Source organism: Talpa occidentalis, unplaced genomic scaffold (assembly GCF_014898055.3).
Source record: "Talpa occidentalis isolate TD23 unplaced genomic scaffold, MPIMG_talOcc4v2.1 talOcc4.6, whole genome shotgun sequence".
NCBI lineage: Eukaryota > Metazoa > Chordata > Mammalia > Eulipotyphla > Talpidae > Talpa > Talpa occidentalis.
Genome location: NW_023604972.1, coordinates 83676444 through 83699348, shown reverse-complemented (window position 1 = coordinate 83699348; position 22905 = coordinate 83676444). Strand labels below are relative to the sequence as shown.

Sequence of the window (22905 nt, the reverse complement as noted above, 5' to 3'; positions counted from 1 at the left end):
TTCATGGAGTCATTAAGCCAAGTGTTCTGCAGCATCTAGCAGTAAAGTGAATGATGGCCCATAGGGAAACAAACAGAGGCAGAAGAAGCAGCTGTGACATAAAACTGACTCAGGACAGGTATGAGACAAGTCCTAAAGCTCTATTTCCCTGTCTTCCCCTCCCCCAAGAAAACTAGAAGAAAATGACTTAGAAACTAGGAGAGAAGGGCTGGCATCTGGGTTACGGGAACACACATATACACTACAGTTGTGCCTTGCTGTTACAAACTCACAGCCTATAATGAAATTCTGGCAAAGTGGAACACAAAGCATTTAAATTTGTAACATGGTTACATAACCTTTATTTGGTTCTCTCTATCTCTGTCTCTCTTTTTTCCAGAATAGACAACATCAGAGCCTATTAGTGCTGTCCTTGGGAAGATTAAGTGCTTTTAGAAAGTGTACCCTGGAATAAACAAAGACAAGCACAATCTGGTAACTAAAAATGGTTTCCTAAGAGGAAAGACATGTACCTTTCCTTTCCTCCTCCTTTAAGTCCTATTGATTTTTTCATGTCTCATCTCAAATACCCACTGTCATAAAATGTCTCCTGACCTGTTCCCAATCAGCAACAATTTCTTCTTCCTTTGAATCCTCTGTGACTTACCATTTGAAGAGTTCTTAAGTTAATCCTAAATTTTTCTATGTTTTATAGTGTTATATCCAATCAGGGCTCATTTTGGGAAATGTAAATTGAAGACAGTGAAATTTAACTGGCAAAATTTCAAGTTTTATTAACAACATGGATTTCTTCACATCAAGAAAGTTAATCTGTGTTTCAAGCCAATTCTAATTCATATGAAAGACTTCATAATGTCTTTATAAGCTCCAGAAACATTCAGTAGTTAACCTGTATAGCATGTATTATGTGTATTCTTTGCTCATATTAACTCATCAAATTTTTATTGTGATCCTGTGTAATAATGACTACTCCTCTCCTAATTTTGCAGATAACTGAAGTACAGAGATACCAAATGATTTGTATGAAAAAGTCAATAAGTAACATGAATCTAAGCAACCTGTATTTAACTGTTAAGTCATACTGCCTGGTGCATAATTTTTTTTTTTAAGTATTTACTTTTTTTTTTTTAAGATTTATTTATTTATTTATTTATATAAGCACTGGGTACAGTCAGAAGTGTGGGAGGGTGAGAGGATTCACCAGAGCCAGAGTGGGGAACAGAACAGGCAGACTGACTAAATACACTGCTGAAGGGAGCAGTGGGTGCAGCAGGAGAGGTCTGCACGCCATGTGGGACCCTTGCTGGCGGCCGGGGATTGAACCAGTGCTGCAGAGGCAGCGGGCAGCTTAGCAGCCCAGCGCTCAACCGCTGCGCCTCCAGGGGAGGCCCCTGGTGCATAATTTTTAAATCCTGGCCTATCAATTTGATTCTTCTTTCAACGCAATAACGTAACCTGTCATTTGACAAAGTTTGAGGAGTGCAGATCAGGAAAACTTATTTTCTTACCCTCTGTCCCAGGAAGTATCTGACTCTATAAATCCTTGAACTTTTGGTAATTTTTGCTTTTAACCTAAAATTTATGCATTCATAAATACTAAAGGATATAGACTTTTGTTATATATCTTATTGCCCTGCCCTTCAAAGGTCTTAAATATACATCAGCTAGGGACTAGAATGAATCCCAGCTCAACAACATGTTTTGAAGTGATTAATCTAGTTATGACAAAGGATCAGGTGGAAGTATATATGCCCACTGTTACTCTTCCTTATGGAGTGCCTTTAGCAACAAATGGGGAAGAGTAAATTTGAATGTTTCCTGCCCTTTCTGAGTTTTCTAATTATTCTATTTGATATTTTATGTCTCTATCTGATGATAAAATTGATCTGTAGTTTGAATACCTAATTACTTGACTGTTTTCTCATTTTTCTTACTGGGCTGAACATCTAAAGGACAAGACTAAATCTTTGTATCTCCAGCATTACCTTGCAAATGCCTTGTACCCTAAAGATTTTTTGAATTGGATTGACTAAGCACATTAGGAACCTGTCAAATCTGTCAAGGTTTGAGCAGGAAATAAGAGAAGAATCAAAGGAGAAGCTGATAAAATTTAAAGAAAGGATTATTTTCAAAGCTGTGGGTTAAGGTACAGTTGTGAAACATACAGGGGCTGGGAAAAGCAGGAAGCTGTTACTTCTTCTGGGACTGATTGGATAAGGAAAGGTAGAATATGAAATCTGGCAAAAACTGAAGATTTCAGAAAAAAAGTTGCCTATCAAGAGTTGTGAACTTGGGGAGCCCAGGGGGTAGGTGTGTGTGGAGGTGAGCAAGGGAGGACACAACCACTGTTAAACTATGACCTAGCAGAAAAGGACAGGGAGAGAGGGCTGATGAAGCAAATACCAAGGACCTAGTCCTCTTGCCATCTTCAAATCTCCCAGGAGTCAACTGAGTGGATAACGTTGGAAAGTCATCTGGAAGGGCACATGAAGAATGTTTGGGAGACATATATCAAGATTTATTCATTCACTCAACATCTGTTGATTACTTATGTACAAAGTAATGAACTTGATAATATGAGAGAAATGATGAGAATAATTCCAGTCCTATGGGAAGTAGATATTTACATTTTGAAAATGATTTATAATATATTGCAACAAAATATAATTTTTTTATTTTTTAAGTGTTCCCACTAGAGTGTGCACATGGTAAAAATGGAGTTGTGATGGAAAGTGACATTTTGCTCTTTTATCCTTATTATTCTTACTCCTCTTCCTTGGGGGGGAAATGTGTTTCATTTTGGCATTAATTTGCAAATCTCTAAAAACACACTTATATTGAAATTTTGATTGATAATCATAGACACAAGAGTAAAGACTTCTGTTGAATAACAGTCACAGACCACCACCACCCCTTCTCACCTTCAGAGTGAAGGTTACCAACTGGTAACCCCCATCTAGGTCTGCGGAACCCCAATCTAGGTCTGCAGCATCCCCATCAGCTCTATAACACCTTGTACTTTTGTTGAAATTTAATTTTAATTTTTTCTAAGTAACACATGAATAGTTTAAAAAATTTGTTAGTGTTACAACATGTATAATAAAAATCATAGTCTTTTTTCCTTATTCTATTTCATTTCTACTTCTCCATAGAGATTTTCAAATCTCTTAGCTATTTTTCTAGGTATTCTTCTCCATATTTCTAAATACATAATGCTAACATTTTGACTGATGTGTGCATCAAAAATATTCATAATAGCTATATATATAAAATCATGCTTACAAAAACATAAACTTTACTTTTAAGACTTTATTTCACATTTGTTTTTAACTCCAACTTCTCTATACTTCTGGATGAAGTTCCCAAATAAAATTCAGTAACTTAAAAAAAAAGATTAACCAGTTTTAATAGGACATAAAAACAAAACTCACAAGTATTTATTGTTTTTAATTAATTTATTTTTTCCTCCTATTTGTATTTTATTATCACTATTTTTCCCTTGAGATGACATTGGTTTACAACACTGTAGGTGACTCAGAGGTACAGGACCACATCTCCTCAGGTGAATGTCACCTCACCATACCCACCACCAAGGCACCCACAGCCTCCACCATGGTCCCCTCCCCATCTTATAGCCTCAGTTCCACAGTCAGATTTCTATAGTTTGTTATTGGTTTGTTTTTGTCTGACCCTTTGTTTTGTTTCTCTATGTTCCACATATGAGTGACACCACCGGGTATTTGTCTTTCTCATTCTGGTTTAATTCATTTAGTATTATCCCTGCCATTTCCACTCATGTTGTCAAAAATGGCAAGAGTTAATCTTTTTTTTAATAGCTGAATAGTATTCCGTTTTGCACATATACCGTATTTTTCTAATCCACTCATCCATTTTAGGACACTTCGGTTGTTTCCATAATTTGGCTACTGTAAAACAGTGCTGCAATGAACATACCCCAATATAATATTCACTCTAAAAATACCCTTATATTCAATTTATCATCTACTGTGATATGAAGATAATTTCCCTATTTTCCTGTCCTGCATTTTGTAAGACCCCCCCCCCGGCCCCCTTAAGTGAATCATTCAGTCTCTGTATCTATTATCTTCTTTGGATCCTAAATTTATTTTCCCCACAGAAACATCTATGTACACTAGATTTGTATGCTTTGTTCAACAAATTTGTAAGAAGAATATTACGTTCCAAATTTGTTTTAAAAGAACCACTTCAGTTCCATTTCTGAATGCCATCTTTCTCCATTATTGCAAAATACTTCTAAAAGCATTCTCTACTAAGTGGCTTGGTATGGTGTTTATTTTTGAGCATATGAGCAAGTACAATTATTCTAAATCAGAGTAAAGTATTTAAGGTACAGCCAAAAATTCTTTTCAGTTTGGTAAGCTTTTATTAGCGTGTATATGGATGTCCTCATCACAAAATAAGCCACTGTGATATCAGACACCACACCTCAATTTAAGATGTTTATGGTGTTTGAAATAACACATATATGAAATAAGGAAAATATGAGATATGTGGATTTTGAGAGCCAACATGACTGATACAGGCAAGTGGTGCTTATAATTCTCTAAAAATTGGAGAGGTCATTGAGTGCTGAGGAAGTTGATGCAAAGTTTCACGTAGTTAAGATCAGAGAGTCTTAAGAAAAAGTGCATTGCAGGGGGGTGTGGTTAACAGTGGAGAAAAAAGGTCTGTACTATGGCAGAAGTGATACCTCGTATCTGGAAAACTTGAAGACACTATCTTCCATTTAGTTGAAGCAGACAAGACCAGAATCAAGTCTATCAGGCAGGGAGCACTTTCCTTGCACATTATAGGTTATAACATGGGAATGATTTTGATTGTAAGGATGTCTCACTCCTATCCCTCCTGAGAGCACACAGTCTCAACCTAAGCAAAGTAGAGCTTAGAAAAAAATGTTGCATGCCATGGAAAGTATTCAAGTCAGAGCTGAAACAAGGTTTAACCATGAGAAAGGATTCTGTGTGGTGTGGAACCACAAAGTGGCTTAAGTAGAGAAGATTCTCTTGAAGTGAATATAAGTCAGGCAAAGAGAAAGCTTGGTACTCTTTCTGCGGCTTTTCAGGGTCATCAGTTGCCTCAGGGTTATTTGTATCATTCCATCTCTCCCCTTCCGCCCTTACCCCATTTTTCTCATTTCCCTTTCCTCTTTTGCATTCTGATCATGCCCAGGAGGGTTGTGGAACTATCAGAATTGTATTTGGAGAGCCACTCACAACAGATTTGTGACTAACCTTGCATGGCTCATTAGAGTTCATGTTTATGCCAAAACATATTTATGAAGTTGTAGGTGCTGATACAAAAGTAATATAAACAAATTTATCTTAAAGTGTTTTCAAATAGTGTAAAATTTGAGTTGCTAAGACAATGTAGAGCCAACATAAACATTGCAGGACTGGGGCTTCTCTGTATTTTCTAACCAGCAGGTTGAAACAGATCAATTCACTGAATAGCAATTTATCATAAGATCAGTTTGCTGAAAAACCAATTTGCTGAGTACCAGTTTGCCAAATAGTGATTTATGGACTTAGCAATTAGCTGATTGAGTAATTCATCAAGACCTATTTGCTAAATCATCAATACACAAAAAACTTCATTTATTAACTATTATAACAGAATGGCATATTTACTCATTCTGTTCACAAAAATTTAAAGAAAATGTGAGTATTTTATTTTTCAGCAATTAATACAATCTTCCTAAGCAGAGTACACCTTCTTGCCTCCGTCCTTTCCTGCTCTAGAGGGTAGTGTGGGCCAGGGGAACTTAAAGAGTTATCATTAAATCTGATTCCAACTGTTTCCTTTTTGTCTGTGCCTTTCAGTAAATGTTTGTTCTCTCCCAGTTCTTCCTTCTCCACCTTGTCCCCGACAAAGAGGACTTCGGAAGTCATAGCCTTACTGTATTCTTGTGGTGACGGCAGGGGGAGGGGAGGGGACTCTGATCTGTGAGTGGATCTTTGTGTTCTCTGCCTACCTTGTCCTTACTTCCCCTGCTGGCTCCCATTGCTGAATTCTGCTAAAGTTACTGGAGCACTTGTGGTCTAGTTTCTTTTGAAGTAGTCTTTTGAAGTAGCCTTACCTGTTGCCTCAGACTCACTTCAGCTGATGGTGATGCTGCACGATCCACCTGCCATCTGCCTGGTCCTCACCCTGGATCATGGTCCTCAGAAATGATCTCAAAGTAGGAATGTCCAAGAGTTACCAGCTAACATTAACTCCTTTATATTCTGTCAGAGGCTATTCCACCAGGACCTTAGGAAGTCTCTGCAGCCCTCTCAAGATCATGTAATCCCATAGCCCTTCCAATTTTACTCTAAAGCCATTGCCTCTAGTTGCTAAGAGGGCTGTTCGGACAGTCGGGTCCCCTGCATTATAGAATGTAAGGGTCCTTAAGTGTTTCATGAAGTTGGCAATGTTCTTTTTTTTTTTTTTTTTTTTTTAATTATACAAGCACTGGGTACAGTCAGAAGCGTGGGGAGCCGGGGGCGGGGTTGGGGGAGAGTGAGAGAATTCACCAGAGCCAGAACGGGGAGCAGAACAGGCAGACTGAGGAGGGGAGCAGCGGGCACGGCAGGAGAGGTCTGCGAGCCATTCAGAACCCTCGCTGGAGGCCAGGGATGGAACCGGCGCTGCAGAGGCTACGGGAAGCTTGGCAGCCCAGCGCTCAACCGCTGCACCACCAGGGAGGACCGACAATGTTACTTTTTGCCTTTATTTTCTGTGATATCAGTTCAGAATGCCAATAGCAAACGTATCAAGTCTTGCTCTCTCTACCTCTTTCCTCTTCCCTTCTCCATAATCTCCTGGAGATTAAAAGGGACCAAATTGCCACTTCTCCCTGGCTTGGTTAGAATATCCCTTTCACCAGACCCTCCAACCTTACTTCCCTGCTCCCTTTTTTGGAACTATCACCACAGAATGACTTCCTGCCTGAGAACTTAATTTACTGGGAGAAGAATGAAAACTTCAATTCTTGAAGACCCAAATTTGCTTTAACAGTCCAAGGAACTTATTAAATCTTTAAAAATCCACAGTTTAAAGGATAGTGAAAGACTCACTGTGCATCACACATTCTACATTGATGAAGCACTAATGCATCTGAAATCTGAAAGAACTTGGTTTAGCTTTATGATCTGTTAGAATAGAGGCAAGTAGAGATATCTTCTGATCCACTCACAATATCTTTCAACTCCTGTGCTTTGCTGCCCCTGCTCAAAAAGTTACATCTGAACAGAATATTAAAACTTTGAGGAAGTTTTGAACCATGCTGAGACAAGATTGGGCCGGTGTGGAAAAGGAGGCCAAATTGGCTGAACTGAAGAGTCTGGAGTCAGTAAGACTGACTCCAAAGACTGTCTTATTTAGGAAATAGCAGAAAAGATGCAAATAAAATGTAATGCTGAATTACAAGTTCCGAAATATTTGTTGAACAGTATTAAGTGCAAAGCAATGTGTTAGCCTCTCACAGAACCGTCAGACCAGCCAGGTTTCTGATGGACCTGGTGGGTGAATCAGGTCACTCTTTGCCAGTTGCTCCAGTTTCCTCAAGACTGAGGGGGTCCACGACTTGGAATTTTTGATGCAAAAACTGGTAAAAATTCCAAGAAAACCAGGATGAGTTGATGATCCTACTTATCAGACAATATCCTTTCCAAATTTGTGATTTTAATCCCACATTTCTCCTGGATCGTAAATCTCCCCCTGATGTTTAAAATAATTCATGAGCCTGTAGAATTTTGCTTTTTGCTAAGCAGAGGTATGCAAGAAAGACCACTCCGTAATTTTACTAGCTGGGTGCCCTTGAATTAGTCATAATTAATCTTTGAACCCAATGATATAAAATGAAAATAAGCATCATGCAGGTTTCTTGTGAGGATGAAGTAAAATCATGTATGTGATAGTGTTTTGCCTATTTTAGAGCATTGTGTAGATGGTGTGGTATTTTTTATGTGCAGACATGTTCCTGTAGAAATAATAAAATCATAGAAAACAATTCTATTTTCCTAGACTCATGATGAAGTTTCCCACTCAACTTGTTTTATAAATTGACAGTTCAAAATATTTGCAGATACAGGGAAACACAAAGTACTATACTGCCATCTTTGGGACCTATTTTGAACTACACTCCATTGCAGTGCAAGTAAATTGCTTTTCTAAAGCAATATCTTTACGTTGTAAATGTGTCAGCAACAATGAGTATGGTCACTGGTACAGAGACTGACAGCTTTCTAGCTGTTAGGTAAATGTAGGAAATTGAGTCAACAATGACTAACACCTGTCACAGAGCTATGACTATGGGTGAGGATGATCTTCTGGAATGAACAGCTGTTAAAGCTGGAAGGGACATTAAAACCAGCCCTTGCAGATGGTTTCCTGTCTTCTGCCCCCGAGTTCAACTAGGGATTTAGTAACAGGAAAAGAGTAGATTTCAGCCTTGGGAGGTGCCCAGGAAGAGGGGATAAGCAATCTCTGGCACTAAGGAGAAACAACAGATTTCCAGGTTCTAGAGGTAGGCCTCATTTGTGTTTCTATAGGCAAATGAATGAATGAACAAATGAAAGTCTGGTGTCAGGGCCTGTTCATTTATGACTCTGGACTCTGTCTGGGAATAAGTCTTCAAGCCTCTTGCCCTGGGACTGTGACAGCTGGCACAAGGGAATCTTTGTAGGGTAGTGAGATTGTTGTTATATCTTTATCTAGCTGTGATCATATGTTGCTGTATATAAATGTGTAAAGTTATCAAGCATTACATATGAGCTTTATATATTTTTACTTCATGTAAATGGTGGTTCAGCATGATATTGTTATAATTTCTTTTCTTCTCCCTCAGGTTTTCCACTAATTAAAACTCTAGTTGGGCTCACTAATACCTCTTTTATATTATTTTGGATGGGTATAAGAGGGTTAGGTCAGCCTGGAGTGTCTTACTTTTAGGAAGCAGGAGGAAAGTAGGAAATTTCCAAAGACAACTGCCTCTACTCAGTAACTTTAGCGAGGAGTCAGCGACTACTTCAAAGTTCAGAAAAGAGCATGTCCACCTACTCTTGCCTGTGCCCGGATGGATGTGGCTGGAGAAGAAACACAGCTGTTTTAATGCAGTCTGTATAACATTTATCACCACAAATCTCAAGTGGGCCTTCTGCAAATCCTTGCAATTGTATTTTATTTCATGAGTAATTTTGCTTTCCTATGTCCAATATTTTTGCATACCTTAAACCTCTCTTCACACCAACCACTTCTTGTTCCATTGAGAAAATAGAGTCAGTAAGAGAAATTTCCTCATCTTCCCACCACAAGTCAGTCAAATGAAGCTTGTTTTCAGTCTCTTTGCTCCTGTTTTTATGCATCAGCGGTTTTCAATACAGGTTTTATGTACAATTTTTAAAGTCTTGATGCCCAAAACCCACTCCCAGATCTTGTAAATCAATCAATTTAGTGTGGAACATTTATTTTTTTATTTTTTTTATTTTTTTTCTTTTTATTAGTGTGGAACATTTAAAAAAAAAACCTCAAAGAATTCTGATATACAAGTGGAATTTGGAACCAAAGATTTACAAAGTTTGAGCTCCTTTAAGTGGGCAATATCCCTGCTTATATAGTGCATCTCTTTCTCATCTCCTCAAAACCTAGTTTCTTCATTTATCTCCCCTCTTTCCCTCACAATTAATCTTTCTCTCTGCTAGATAAATTCCATCAACATACAAACATGCTCTAGTAGGTTCTGTCTTCATAACGGCCCCTCCCTGACCCTACTGTTCCCGCTAGCTGTTCCCCTTACTCCTTGAAATGGTTGTCTATACCAGCTGTCTCCATTCTATAAGCTTCAATTATCTCACTAACCTACTTTTTGTCTCAGTCCTCCCATGTTGAAATCATCAGCGTCCTCCCATGTTGACAGGTCCAGTGATTTCATTTTCAGCTTTGCCTTAATTTCACTTTTCAACATGTAATACAGTTGAGTTTTCTTGGACACCCTTTTACTAGGTGATATAATTCTTCAGTGGTATATTGGGCCTTGAACTCCCATCACTATCATCTTCCTTCTTCCTTACTAGTTCATTTTCTCAGACATTTTGCTAATTCCTTTTCTTCTCCCAAGTTTTTAACTCCAGCTGATCCTCCTGGCTCAATCCCTGTGTCTCTAATCTTCTCCAGTCACACTGTTTCCTAGGGTAATCACATTCAGTCTGCTGTGTGGGTGGTTCATACATAGGTGTCTCATTCCCTGCCTAAGAGCCAGGCTTAAACTCAATTGCCTCCTCAACATCTCAACTTGGCTATCAAATAGGCACACAAATTCTAAATTCTCCACACCATCTCAACTTGCAAAAATCCCAGCCTTCTACATCTCAGTAAATGGCATCTGAATTCTGAGAACAAAAGTTTTAGCAGCATCCTCTATTCCTTTTCCCTTACTCCATACATGGCACAAAAGCAAGTTTAGAGATTTCCTGCCAAGACTACCAACCTTATCTCTCATGTCACCAACCTGATCCACGCCACCATCAACTCTTACCTCAGCTACTTTCTCTTGTGACGTGTCTCACTACTGCCATTCTTGCTCTTCATGGCAGCCAATCAATATTTAAAATATAAATCAAATCATGTTAGTTCTCCCAAACTCTCCCCCAACCAGAAAAGTGTTTCCCATCACACTTAGAATCTGATTGACACACAACATGACCTACGAAGTCTCACATTCCTACCCTTCCTACCATTTCCTCTTTCCTTCGCTCTGCTGTATCCACATGAATTTATTTTTTTATTTTATTTTATTTTTAAGATTTATTTATTTATACATACAAGAACCGGGGTCCAGGCCAGATGTGTGGGAGGGTGAGAGGATTCACCAGAGACATATCGGGGGAACAGAACAGGCAGATGGACTGAAACACACTGCTGAGGGAAGCAGCAGACGAGACAGTTTTCCTTCTTTTGTTTTAAGTATTCCAATGTATGATTGTATCCCAATTTGTTTATCTATTCTCTAGTTGATGGACATTTGAGTTATCTCCTGTTTTCAGCTGTTAGGAAATAGACCCACTATAAACATTCACATACAGCTATTTCAGTAGATTTATTTTTGCTCCTTTTGGGTAAATATATCTGAATGGGATTGATGGAATGTATGGTTTAACTTGAAAAGGAAATGCCACACTATTTTCCAAAGTGGTGCTGCCATTTTGCATTCTTATCAGCAATGGTGAAGGTGTTCTATCCTTGGAAAAACTGTATTGTCAGGGTTTATTTTCCTATTCTAATAGATATGTAGTATTATTTCATTGTGGTTTTATTTTGTGTTTTCTCAATGTCCAGTGATGTTGGACATTTCCTTTTTTATGTTTATTTGCCAGTTGTATATTTTCTTGCATGAAATGTCTCTTCATTTTTTTGCCTATATATATATATATATATATTTAAAGATTTATTTATTTTGGGGGCTCCCTGGTGGCGCAGGCAGTTGAGTGCTGCACTGTGAAGCTGTATGCAGCCTCTGCAGTATGGGTTCGATCCTGGCCGGCCGGCGAGAATCCCACAAGGCATGGCAGATCTCTCCTGTGTCACCCGCTGCTCCCCTCAGCAGTGTATTTCGTCAGTCTGCCTGTTCTGCTCCCCGCTCTGTCTCTGGTGAATCCTCTCACCCTCCCGCACCTCTGGCCTGTACCCTAGTCCTTCATAAGGTATTGTTCAAGGTTCTTGAGAACTGGGGTACAGGCCAGAAGCGTGGGAGGGTGAGAGGATTCACCAGAGACAGAGTGGGGAGCAGAACAGGCTTACAGACCGAAGACACTGCTGAGGGGAGCAGCGGGTGAGGCAGGAGAGGTCTGCCTCACCATGTAGGTATCTTCCTGGCCGGCCGGGAATCGAACCAGCGCTGCAGAGGCTGCAGACAGCTTCACAGCACGGCACTCAACCCGCTGCGCCACCGGGGAGGCCCTGCCTATATATTTCTTTTTTTTTTTTTTTTTTTTTAAATATTAAATTTTATTTTTATATTCCCCCATACAATTGCAAACGCCCCATTCTGACCCCAATCCTTCCCCTCCCGCCCCCCCACCCCCCAAAAAGTGTCTCTGGTTCATAGTTTTTTTGTTGATTTTGATTTTCACTTTCTTATATTCATTTTCCTGGTCCCTTATTTAAGTTTTCTAGATTCCTGCTATGAGTGAGACCATCCGGTATTTTTCTTTTTCTTTTTGGCTTATTTCGCTGAGCATGATCCCTTCCAGTGCCATCCATGTTGCTGCAAATTGCATGTGTTTATCTTTTTTGAATGCTGAGTAATATTCCATGGTATATATGTACCACATCTTCTTGATCCAGTCATCTATTTTTGGGCATTTGGGTTGTTTCCAAAGCTTAGCTATTGTAAACAGTGCTGCTATAAACATAGGAGTGCAGAAAGATTGATGTCCAGAATAAATACTTTTTGAAATTCAATAAGGAAAACAAACTACCTTATTAGAAATATATAGGCAGGAGCTCTTTAAGATAAACAGCTGGGACTACATCAAATTAAAGAGCTCCTGCCTATATATTTCTAATAAGGTAGTTTGTTTTCCTTATTGAATTTCAAAAAGTATTTATTCTGGACATCAATCTTTCAACAGATATGTATTTCACAAAGCATTTTCTTCCAGCCTATGACTTTATTAAAAATATTTTTTTTAAATAGTTTTTCAGAGAGCAGAAGTTTTGTGTTGATGAGCTTCAATATATTGCTGTTTCTTCATGGTTTGTGGTTTTTGTGCCATTTCTAAGAAATCATTGACAAATGTAAGCAACAGATATGTTCTCCTATTTTTTTCTACAAGTTTTTGTAGTTTCATACTTTACCTTAGATTTTAAATTTTAAGTTGTTTTTTGAGTAGTGCATAATGTATAGTTCAAAGTTCATTTTTTTGCTTATGTATGGCCAATTATTCTAGTACTAGTTAATGAAGAGATTATAGATTCTCCATTCAACTGCCTTTGCACCTTTGTAAAAAAATCAGCTGACTCTGTGTGTGAGTGTGTGTGTGTGTGTATTCCTGTACTCTTCATTCTGCTCCATTTGATCTATGTGTCTATCCTTTTGCCAATACTTCTGTCTTTATTCTGTAGTTACATAGTAAGTCTTGAATCAAGTAGTGTGGTTCTCCAATTTTTTCTTCTTTTACAAAATTATCTTGACTATTCTAGTTCCTTTGCTTTTCCATGTAAATTAGAATCAAGTGTCAATTTCTATAAAAATTCCTGCTGGAATTTTAACTGGAATTACATTTAATATCTAAATCAGTTTGTGAAGAATCTATTTCATAACCTATTAACATGGCATATTGCTTCATCCATTTAGGTGATTTTTGGTTTCTTTCAACAAATTTTGTAATTTTCAATATGCAGATCTTGTATTTATTTTATAAGATTTGTATCTAGGTATTTCATATATTATGGTGCTATTTTACACCAGTGAGAATGGCACATATTTAAAAAACTAACATCATATGATAATTCTTAAAAATTCAATTTATAATTGTTTATTGTTGACAAACAGAAGTAGAATTGATTTTTAACATGTTGACTGACTGTGACCTTGACAAACTCACTTATTAAATCCAGTATATTTTTGCTTTTTTTTTTTTTTTTGATTTCAACCTGGATAGACAAGTCATTTGCAAATGGATGTTTAATTTCTTACATTTCAATCTGTAGGTAGTTAATTTTCTTTCTTGCTTTGTTTTAATGAATACAACCACCAGTATATTTAAAAATGTATAATAGCTTCAATAGCTTCTCATTGAAACATAATTCACACAACACATAATTCATCCATTTAAAGCATAGAATTTACTGGTTTTTAGTATACTCACAAAATTGTGCAATTATCAACATGATCATTTACAGAACATTTTCATCACTCTCAAAAGAAACCCCATACCATTAGCAGTCCCTTCTGTTTGCCCTTCAGTGCTCCACCCTGGGAAACAAGCGATTTTTTTTCTCTGCTTTTATAAATTTGTCTGTCCTGGACATTTCACATAAATGGAATCATACTATAACCCTTTGTCAGAAGTGTGTTGTGCAAATATCTTCTCCCAGTCATTAGAATGCATTTGTTTTGATGCAAGTTTCTTTGTACAGAAGCTTTTTATTTTTCTACTTCATTTAATATTTATTTCGAATTTAATTTATAATTCTAAAAGGGAAGAAATATATTGGGGGAAAAAAACAAAGAAACAACTCTTTCCCTCATCCTGAATTTAACAACTCTCCTAAATAGCTTCTGTATCAGTTTTCTTGATTATAAAGTATAAATAAAATGGAGGTATTTCTAATTAACAGAACATTTAGTTACAACAATTTCCTTTTTTTTACTGAGGTAACATAGCTTTGCAACACTGTATATTTTTTAGGAGTATATATTCACACCTCTCAAATATGTTTCCATACCACACCCACTACCAAAGCACCAGTAGTCCTTCATCACATAGTCCATTGAACCTTGTTCTCCACCAGTGATCATGTCCCCACTCTCTCTGAGGGCCTCAGTTCTGCAGTAATTATCCTAGATTTTATTTGGTTTGATTTTGCCTGTCCCTCTGCTCTGTTTATATTCCATATGTGAATGAAATAAACTGATATTTGTCTCTCTCCTTCTGACTCTTAGTTTAGCATCATCCCCTCAAGTTGCATCCATGTAGTCATAAATGGCAAGAGTTCTTTTTTTCCTCATAGCTCAGTAGAATTCCATTGTGTATACACAAAGCTGGGTCAGATACCACAATCTGGGTTCTGAGCATTTGGACCAACATGAATGCTGGCCCATTCTGCCCCTCTAACTTGGGATGAAGTTTTCTCCCTCATCCATATGGAAGATAAATTCCCACACTGATAACATAATTACAACATGTTAAGTTAAAAGATGGAGTTTTAGTGGAAGAGTGACTGGGGTACGCTCATGAGAATGTTTTTCTCCATCAGATTGTTATTTTATTTCTCTCTTCCCACTCAGATACGTGCTGTTGATGGATTTGTGATGCTTTTCTGTAGGCACATCGTTCCACCTGAAGATGAGGTCACTGAAATGTGGTGACCCGGGTGATACTTCTGACAGCTACCATTTGATTCACCAGTTTGGTTGCTTCACAAATAGGATGGTCAAACCACCAGCTTGTCCAAGAAGTCCCAGTAGCAGCTGCTATGCTGATTGTGGTATCTTTATTAGAACAGAGTAAAACAGCCTCAGGTATGAGTGTCTTGAGACATTAGAACAGTTCTAAAGATCTCTACTAGTTGTGTTTTATCAGACCAAAAAAAAAAAAAAATAAGGCATTTGAAGAGTATTAGGATTCTAGAGATATTGTGTGTCCCTAATAAGAGTTGCTAATTTTATATCTCCTGCAACAATTAACTTTCTTTAAGTGTCCCCGCAGAGATTTTTGGGGATCAGGTAGAGAGAAAATCTCTCAAAGCCCATACTGAATTTTATCAACCAGCAAGTACATTTGCACTGTTGCTTGTTATGTTATACTGTTATAGGCTTTTATCTGACAAGGAAAATAGCACTCAGTTCTCATTATATGTATTTTCACCTAGGGAATAACCTAAATCTTTATCTTCAGATGACTTTTTGTTTTTCTCAGATTACCATTTGACCAGACTTCTCTAACTCTGGTAGATCTCACTCATCTACAGTATACTATGTTATCATTGTATATTTATTTTAATTTTGAGTGCCTGGGTGCCTGGAGTATAGCAAAATTCTATGTCCTCAAATGACCTTTTGGAACCAGGTTTCTCTGTCCCTAAAAGACCTTACCATATGTCACAACACATAGGGTGAACCTATTGGTCTGAGCATTTTTGGCAGAGAGCATCACGTTTGTTCACTAAAGGGATGACAAGTGGCTACCTGGACTTGTTGACCATGAAATCATGAGTACTTTAAATGCTTTGGTAGGACAAAGGTAAGGAACGAGGCATAATGCCTTTCATTTTTTAATTCTTTTTTTAAATGTTTATTATTAGTTTTTATTACACAAGTAATACATATTCATTGTAGAAAAATTAGAAAACACAGAAAAGCAAAAAAGAAAAAATAATCACCTATAATCCCACTACCCATAAATAACTACTATTAACAATTTAGTGTATGTCTTTCTAGCTTTCTTATGCATATATATATACATACATAGATATATTTATATATAATTTTCTTTTTTACAAATATTGTGTCATACTATACATACAGTTTTATAACATGTATTTTTATTCAATATATATTGTGAAGGTTGTTGTTTATTCCCTGAAAAAATTATACAGATACTACATGCTCATTATGGAAGAATTGGAAATTACAGATATGCAAAAAGAAAATATGATTGCTCCCATTCTCACCTCCCAGAAATAAGTACTGTTAACATTTTAGCAAATAGCTTATCGGACTCTAATGCACACATGTATATGTGTATTTTGAAAATTGGATCATACTATAGATATTCTTGTATAACTTTCCTTTTCCACACAGTATTTCTTTGAAAAGCTGTCCCATATCTAACCAACCCTATAATGCTCATTCACACTTCTCTACTCCTCCAAATAATGTTGCCATAAACATCCTTTTTGCAAATTTTTAAAAAATAATGAATAAACTCATTTTAGTTCTTTTTTTCTGAACTGTCAAAGGAGAATTTCTCTAAAGAAGAATTAGTTGGCATGCATGAAAATATATTGACAAAATATTTCCCAGAAAGGTCAAATCAATTTATACTCTTATTGATTCTAAAAGAAAATATTCATTTCCATGCACCCTTACTGTCCTCAGGAACTTTAATTATTAATACTCTTACTTTTTGATATGTAAAAAGGAGTATATCATAACAATTTGCATTTTTATTAATAGTTGATATTTTTATATTAATTGTTAGTGTGTTATATGCATTGTCAGTTCATTGTCTTAGCTCAGTTTTTTGAGTTTGATTCTTTTTGAATCATAAAATGTCTTTTATTCATGCATTCTTTATTCACTCAACTCAGTAAATATGTTTTTATATTTACTTAGTGTCTAGCTTAGTGTTAGACATAGTTGCTTCTTTCTTGAACTTCTAATTTATTGGTGATAAAAAGACAAAGAAATAGTAATGAAAAAAGTGCAATAAGGAAAGAATGAAGGGGGAACACTTGGCTGGGAAAGGGATCAGAGCTTATGGAAACTTCCTAAAGATAGTGGGCTTTAAACTTCAATTTCTAGTATTTAGCATATATTTCTAATTTTGTTTTCTCTTAATTAGGTTTGTTACTTTTTGCTATATAGGTATTTGCATTTTTAATGAATCAGAAACAACCATCTGCTCCTTTGTGGTTTCTTCCATTGGTATCTGCATTGAAAGATTTTTTTTCCACACAAAATTTACTTAGACATTCATCAACATTGACTGATAGTCCTTTTGCAAGTTTATTTGTGGGCTTTAACAAGTAAATATTTACTTTCTCTATAATTTTTTGTGATAAGAGTTAAGAGGTATAGAACTAACATTTCCCCGACAAATGGCTATATAGTTATCCCAGTATACTTAATTAATAATCCAACCACGTCTCACAGATTTATAATGGCATCTTTATAATGTACTCAAATTCCTATATGTTCTTGGGTTTATTTCTGGACTTTATATTTAATTCCAGTGATCTGTCCTACCTACATAGTTCCCAGAAAGTTGATCATTTGGCATTTGGTGACATTCTAGAGCACAAAGAAAAGACAGACATTGTTTAGGTATATTGTATAGGGTGGGAAGTTAGGGTGGATGATATTCCTAATCCTTTCAACTCTGAGACTTCCAGAGTCTGAAATTCACATGAGATCATTGTTAAACTGACCCATTTGTTTGCAGTTTAAAATAAATTAGATAATTGTATAGGATATATTTCTTACTCCAATGATCAGTTTTCAGTAGGTGGCAGTATTGCCAAACCGTGAGTAAGTATCCCAACCGATGGAGGAGCACCTAACGGGGAAAAAAAATCTGGTAGGATTTTAGAATTTCTCCAAGAGCTGTCATGTGTTAGAGGAGTCATCAGGGCTCAGCAATTTCAGAAGTCTTTTTTCTACTGTTGAACAATGGAACAACCAGAAGCTGTCGGTAAATTTGTTACTAAGTACATGCAAACTATTATAGAGGGCAGTTCTGTTTTTTCTTTTTTAGAGACACCTTGACCTTCTGGGCCTTTCTTTGTACAACTAAATCAAACACGCATTTGTATGGACTGACTTAAAGGCCTGGAAATATAGTTTTAAACAATGTGATTGTGGTAGAACTCAAGTGATTTTTATTTTCTTTATACCCTCTTGCTTTTTTCAGATTTCCCACAAAGAACATGTTTTACTTCTGTAGTCTGAAAAAAAAAATCACTTTGGGATCTTAAAATATGATAGTAACATAAATGAGTGTATGCCAGGAAAAGTTTATGTCCTTTTCTGCTTCAGCTAGAGATCAGCTCAATGCTACTGCCATTCTGAAAGCAAATCACCATCAAGAAGTTGAGACAGTAGAACTGTATCTCATGGAACCACACCTGAGAAAGTCCTTTGGTAGGTGAGAGGAGTGTGGGTCAGGTCCTCAAGAAATCCATTGGCATATCTAATGAGAGATGATGAATTGCCCATTGCAACTGTGAGCCAGGGTAGATTATTAGGACTTTGAGCACTAAATTTAATTTAGGACCTGCTAGTGATTGAAGCTCTATAAATCTTGGAGTGTGTCCATGGGAACTACAAAATTGATCAAAGATTGGGAAACAGGCACTACGAATACAAGGTAAAGTGACTGAATTTATTTACCTATATGAAAAGCTTAACTAGGGAATTAGGTAAATTCCCATCTCCATAATAGTTACTTTAGCCCTCCCAGACATGGAGGTGAGACCTGAATTTATTAACAGTCTTCAGTCATACAAAGGACTATTGCACAGAAGGTAATTGTTACTTTCACACTGAGACTAAGGCGAGAGTGAGCACAAATTAACCAAGCAGAAGTTATTTAGGTCAGGCATTTAGAAGAACGTGCTGAACATCAAGGTTGGGCTTATCACTTAATAACTTTGCATGGATTAGTAGAAAGAATATTGAAGCTGGGGTTCAATATTGTGAAAGGGTGGGAGAGGCAGAGAGCGGAGGAGGTGAGAGCATGCCAAATTGGGCTCTTTTGTAATTCCCAAAATATTGGACTCTAGTGAATTAACCTCAGGGCATGACAATGAATTGCATTCAGGAGAGGATAATAAGCTTTAATCAAACCTGATTTACAAAAACCAGGATTTGTAGACTAGGTAAATCTGGGGAGTGGTTACTTGCTTTCAAGAGAGTATCCACCAGGGAGTCTTGAAATACATATTCCCACAGTAGTTTTACAAGTGTTTGATTTAGAAACTAAATCAAACTTTTCTTATCTAACTTTTAAGGGATTTTCTTCATATGAAATAGGCATACCTATAACCATCCTTTTATTACCAGTTCACTGAACACACCTCTTGACTCCAAGAAGATGGCCAAAGACAGCTGGTATAACCTAAAGACCTGCATGTCTTTCAACTCTTTCATTCTTTTACTTTCAATCACAAGAGCTAGAAAACAATTCCAGGGATAATTTCCATAGTACCAGCTATTAGATTAAACTGTATGAAATTGCCATTTTTGTAGGTCAAAACAGTCAAATATCAGCAACTTCATATAATTCAACCTAATACAGTAATTAATCCAGTAGTTCATCTGCATCTATCTTGATCTTCACTGAAGCGATAAACTTTGTTTTTTTAGGTCAAAATATTGGTGGACAAATAAATGCTTGTGCACATAAGTACTGAGGAAGTATAGGGTTGGGATTAAAGATCATCTTGGATAAACAACTTGTAGGCATCTAGTTCATCCTTTTATTGTACCAGACACTGGTGCCTCTTATCTAACATTAGGATTTTTCGGACTAAGGAAAATAAGAAAAGTGCAAAGACCTGAACTCTCAACCCATGGGAAATTCTGTCTGGGAAATGAGCCAAAGGAAGAACAGGGAAAAAAATAACAAAATTGTACCATGTTATAAGTTTAGTGGAGGAAGATCCCAACAAAACTGTGAGCAGAAAAACAAAGCGTGTGGTTTCCTCTTTTCTAGAATATAGTATTGCTTAATGTGTCCTGCTTTCAAGATTCTAAGCATAAGACAAGACATCAAGTACACATTGGAAAAGTCATATCTGCATAGTCATCTAAAATGAGACAAGCTTAGCTTAACTAAAAAGATTTTATTAACAATGTAAAATGTTAAATATTTTTACAATCTGAGCTAATTTCAGCATGCCCTATAAGATTTAACACTATGCTGATGTGCAAACATCATGCTTCAGATTTCAATTAGAAGAAAATGTGATATTATTCAATTTTACATTTTAGGGTAATTGTATATATTTCTACACCATTTCCTAGCTGGATTACTTCATTATCCATGAAGCCAAAAAAGACATCATTGGATCAAAAGGAAATTAGTTGCCCATATGCATTGTAGGAAGGTATTAGGATTATTGTGTATTTACAAAATTTAAATATTTTTAATATATGGGTTTTGTTGCATTATTAATTAAAATATTTTGATGTTGAAGCTCTTAGATTCTGACAGAATGGAAGACTGAACATAAAGGAGTGCAGAGAAAGCAATAGGTGAGGTGGTATATGTTGGACTATTATATTATTTCTAGTGATACTGACAGATTGGATTTTGAATAGTTTTGCAGCTTTGAATAGCTTTCTATGTTTAAAGACCTTTTCATATATGATAAATTGTTAACATGAGATCAGCAAGAGCTACAGATATACTACTATACATGAAATAATTTTTCTCTGTATAATACATTTAAAAAAACCTTTAAATAATTTAAAAATCATAAGTCTTACATCTGTCGTGGTATGGTTTAGAGCAGACATGCACATGTCAGCTTTAAAAATCCTTTTTAAAAACAGCCTGCCTTTTGAATCTTTTTTTTTTTTTTCTTGACAGCAGCTGCTTTCAAATGTAAAATCACTTAAAAGGGCAGGAGGAGGTGATAAAAGTAATAAGGAAGCATAGAAAACATAGTCAAAAACCAATAACTGTGTTTCAGCTGTCTGGAGTCCTCGGGTCCTGTGATTTTTCTCCAGGTCTTCCCAATGGCGGATTTCCAGGAGGAATCGCCTAGCTTGAAACCAGACAACACAGCCCAAAGAACCTTCTCTTCCGTCTTCTAACCAGGGGGTAGGGAGTTAGATTCAGAAGGCTGCTGTCATCTGTAATGGGATACAATGTATATATAAATGAGCTACCACAAAACAGCTTGCTTTTGATAAAATGGCTTTAAAAATCATCCTTTGAACCAAGGTTTCTTCACTTCAGCACATTTTGCACCTGATACTTCTCTGTTGCAGGGGTCTATCTAGAGCTTTGTAGTCGGAAACACTCCCCTGCCAGTTGTGACAACCCAAAATGTCCCCAGATATTTCCCATGGGGAGGACAAATAACAGCTGAGAACCAATGCTTAGACTTGCATTTGAACTGCTTTGAAGCCATTTTTCACTTGGGAGAAGGGTAGCTTCTTAAGAAAAACGTAGGCTCTGGATTAAGGGTGGCTTCTTTTCTTAGCTTGTCTCTGGTGTTAACTAGTCCTGTGACCTTGAACATGACACTTAAATTTTCCAGATTTGTTTCCCCATCTGTAAAATAAGGTTTAATAATACTTACCTTAGGTCCTTGAGACAATTTCACTTGTGTGGGCTCCTAGGTGTCTAGCACAGAGGAAGCACTCCATAAGTATAGCTGTTCTTTACCTATTTTTCTTAACACAGGACCATTGTCTTGCATTCACTTACCTTCTTCATAATTTTAAGAAGTTTTAACTATTCCATGTTGAGTCCTAGCACTTTCTATAGATTTCTGTATATAAGGGTGTTCAGAGAAGATTACTGACCATTGAACGCCTAAGTTTTGGCTTGGAATTTTATGAATACAATTTGAGGAGAAAAATAAACCAGTAAATCAAATTTAGTTTAATGACCTGGGTCTTAAAGAAATAATGCAGTCCAAAAGAAAGGATGGGTAGAACCAGCCTGATGGAGCAGAACAGCTCAGTGTGGCCTCAGGGGCTGTAGAAAGACCACAAGGAAATAATCTAAAAATTGCCAACCGGGGAGATTCATCCTGGAAACCTGCTACAGTCAGCCTGGAGCTAGGGGTAGCCCTGTGGCCTGCTGACGTTGGCAACTGTGAGGGACCTAATCTCTGCAAGGGCTTAGGACTGCACTGTCCTCCCAGAGCGGAGCTCAGGGGCACCTGCTTGCCACATCTTAATTCTGAGGAGACAGGACCTTAGGCAAGAGCCCAGATCAGGAGTCAGATGAAGAGATGGACTGCATAGTGCAGACTCTGCACCGGCTCAACAGAAAACTGGCTTGTACATGAGTGTTCGTTTGCCTTGATTATTGAGCCCACAGATATTTGGGGAATTATCAAGAACACAGGGGACTCCCTGGTGGCACAAGGGGTTAAGTCACAGCACTATGAAACTATCCACAGCCACTGCAGCATGAGTTTGATCCCTTGCCAGGGAGCTACCTGTAAGGCTCAGCAGACCTCTCCTGTCTCACCCACCGTTCCCCTCAGCAGTGTATTTCAGTCAGTCTGCCTGTTCTGTTCCCCACTCTGTCTCTGGTGAATCCCTTCATCCTGTGCCCCCCTCCCTGCATCTCTGGCCTATATCCCAGTTCTTGTGTGCATAAATAAATCTTAAAAAAAGAACACAAATGGGCCCTAGCTTCCCAATCATCTTATATAACTTGTGTCATCCATGAGTCTAGGCTCCTCTCCCCCTTC

General features: G+C 37.2%; 1 protein-coding gene and 1 pseudogene across 1 annotated transcript in view; one reads left to right on the top strand and one right to left on the bottom strand.

The window, feature by feature from the left end:
- The window catches only part of LOC119260410 (protein CBFA2T1-like), a 55445-nt pseudogene that overhangs the window by 27513 nt on the left and 5027 nt on the right, over positions 1 to 22905 (top strand).
- The window catches only part of RGS7BP (regulator of G protein signaling 7 binding protein), a 91138-nt gene continuing 84491 nt past the window's right edge, over positions 16259 to 22905 (bottom strand). Inside the window, exon 6 of the mRNA XM_037530024.2 lies at positions 16259 to 21325. Within this exon, the coding sequence (XP_037385921.1) occupies positions 21234 to 21325 (92 nt within the window). The 3' untranslated portion in view covers positions 16259 to 21233. The remainder of the gene's footprint in view (positions 21326 to 22905) is intronic.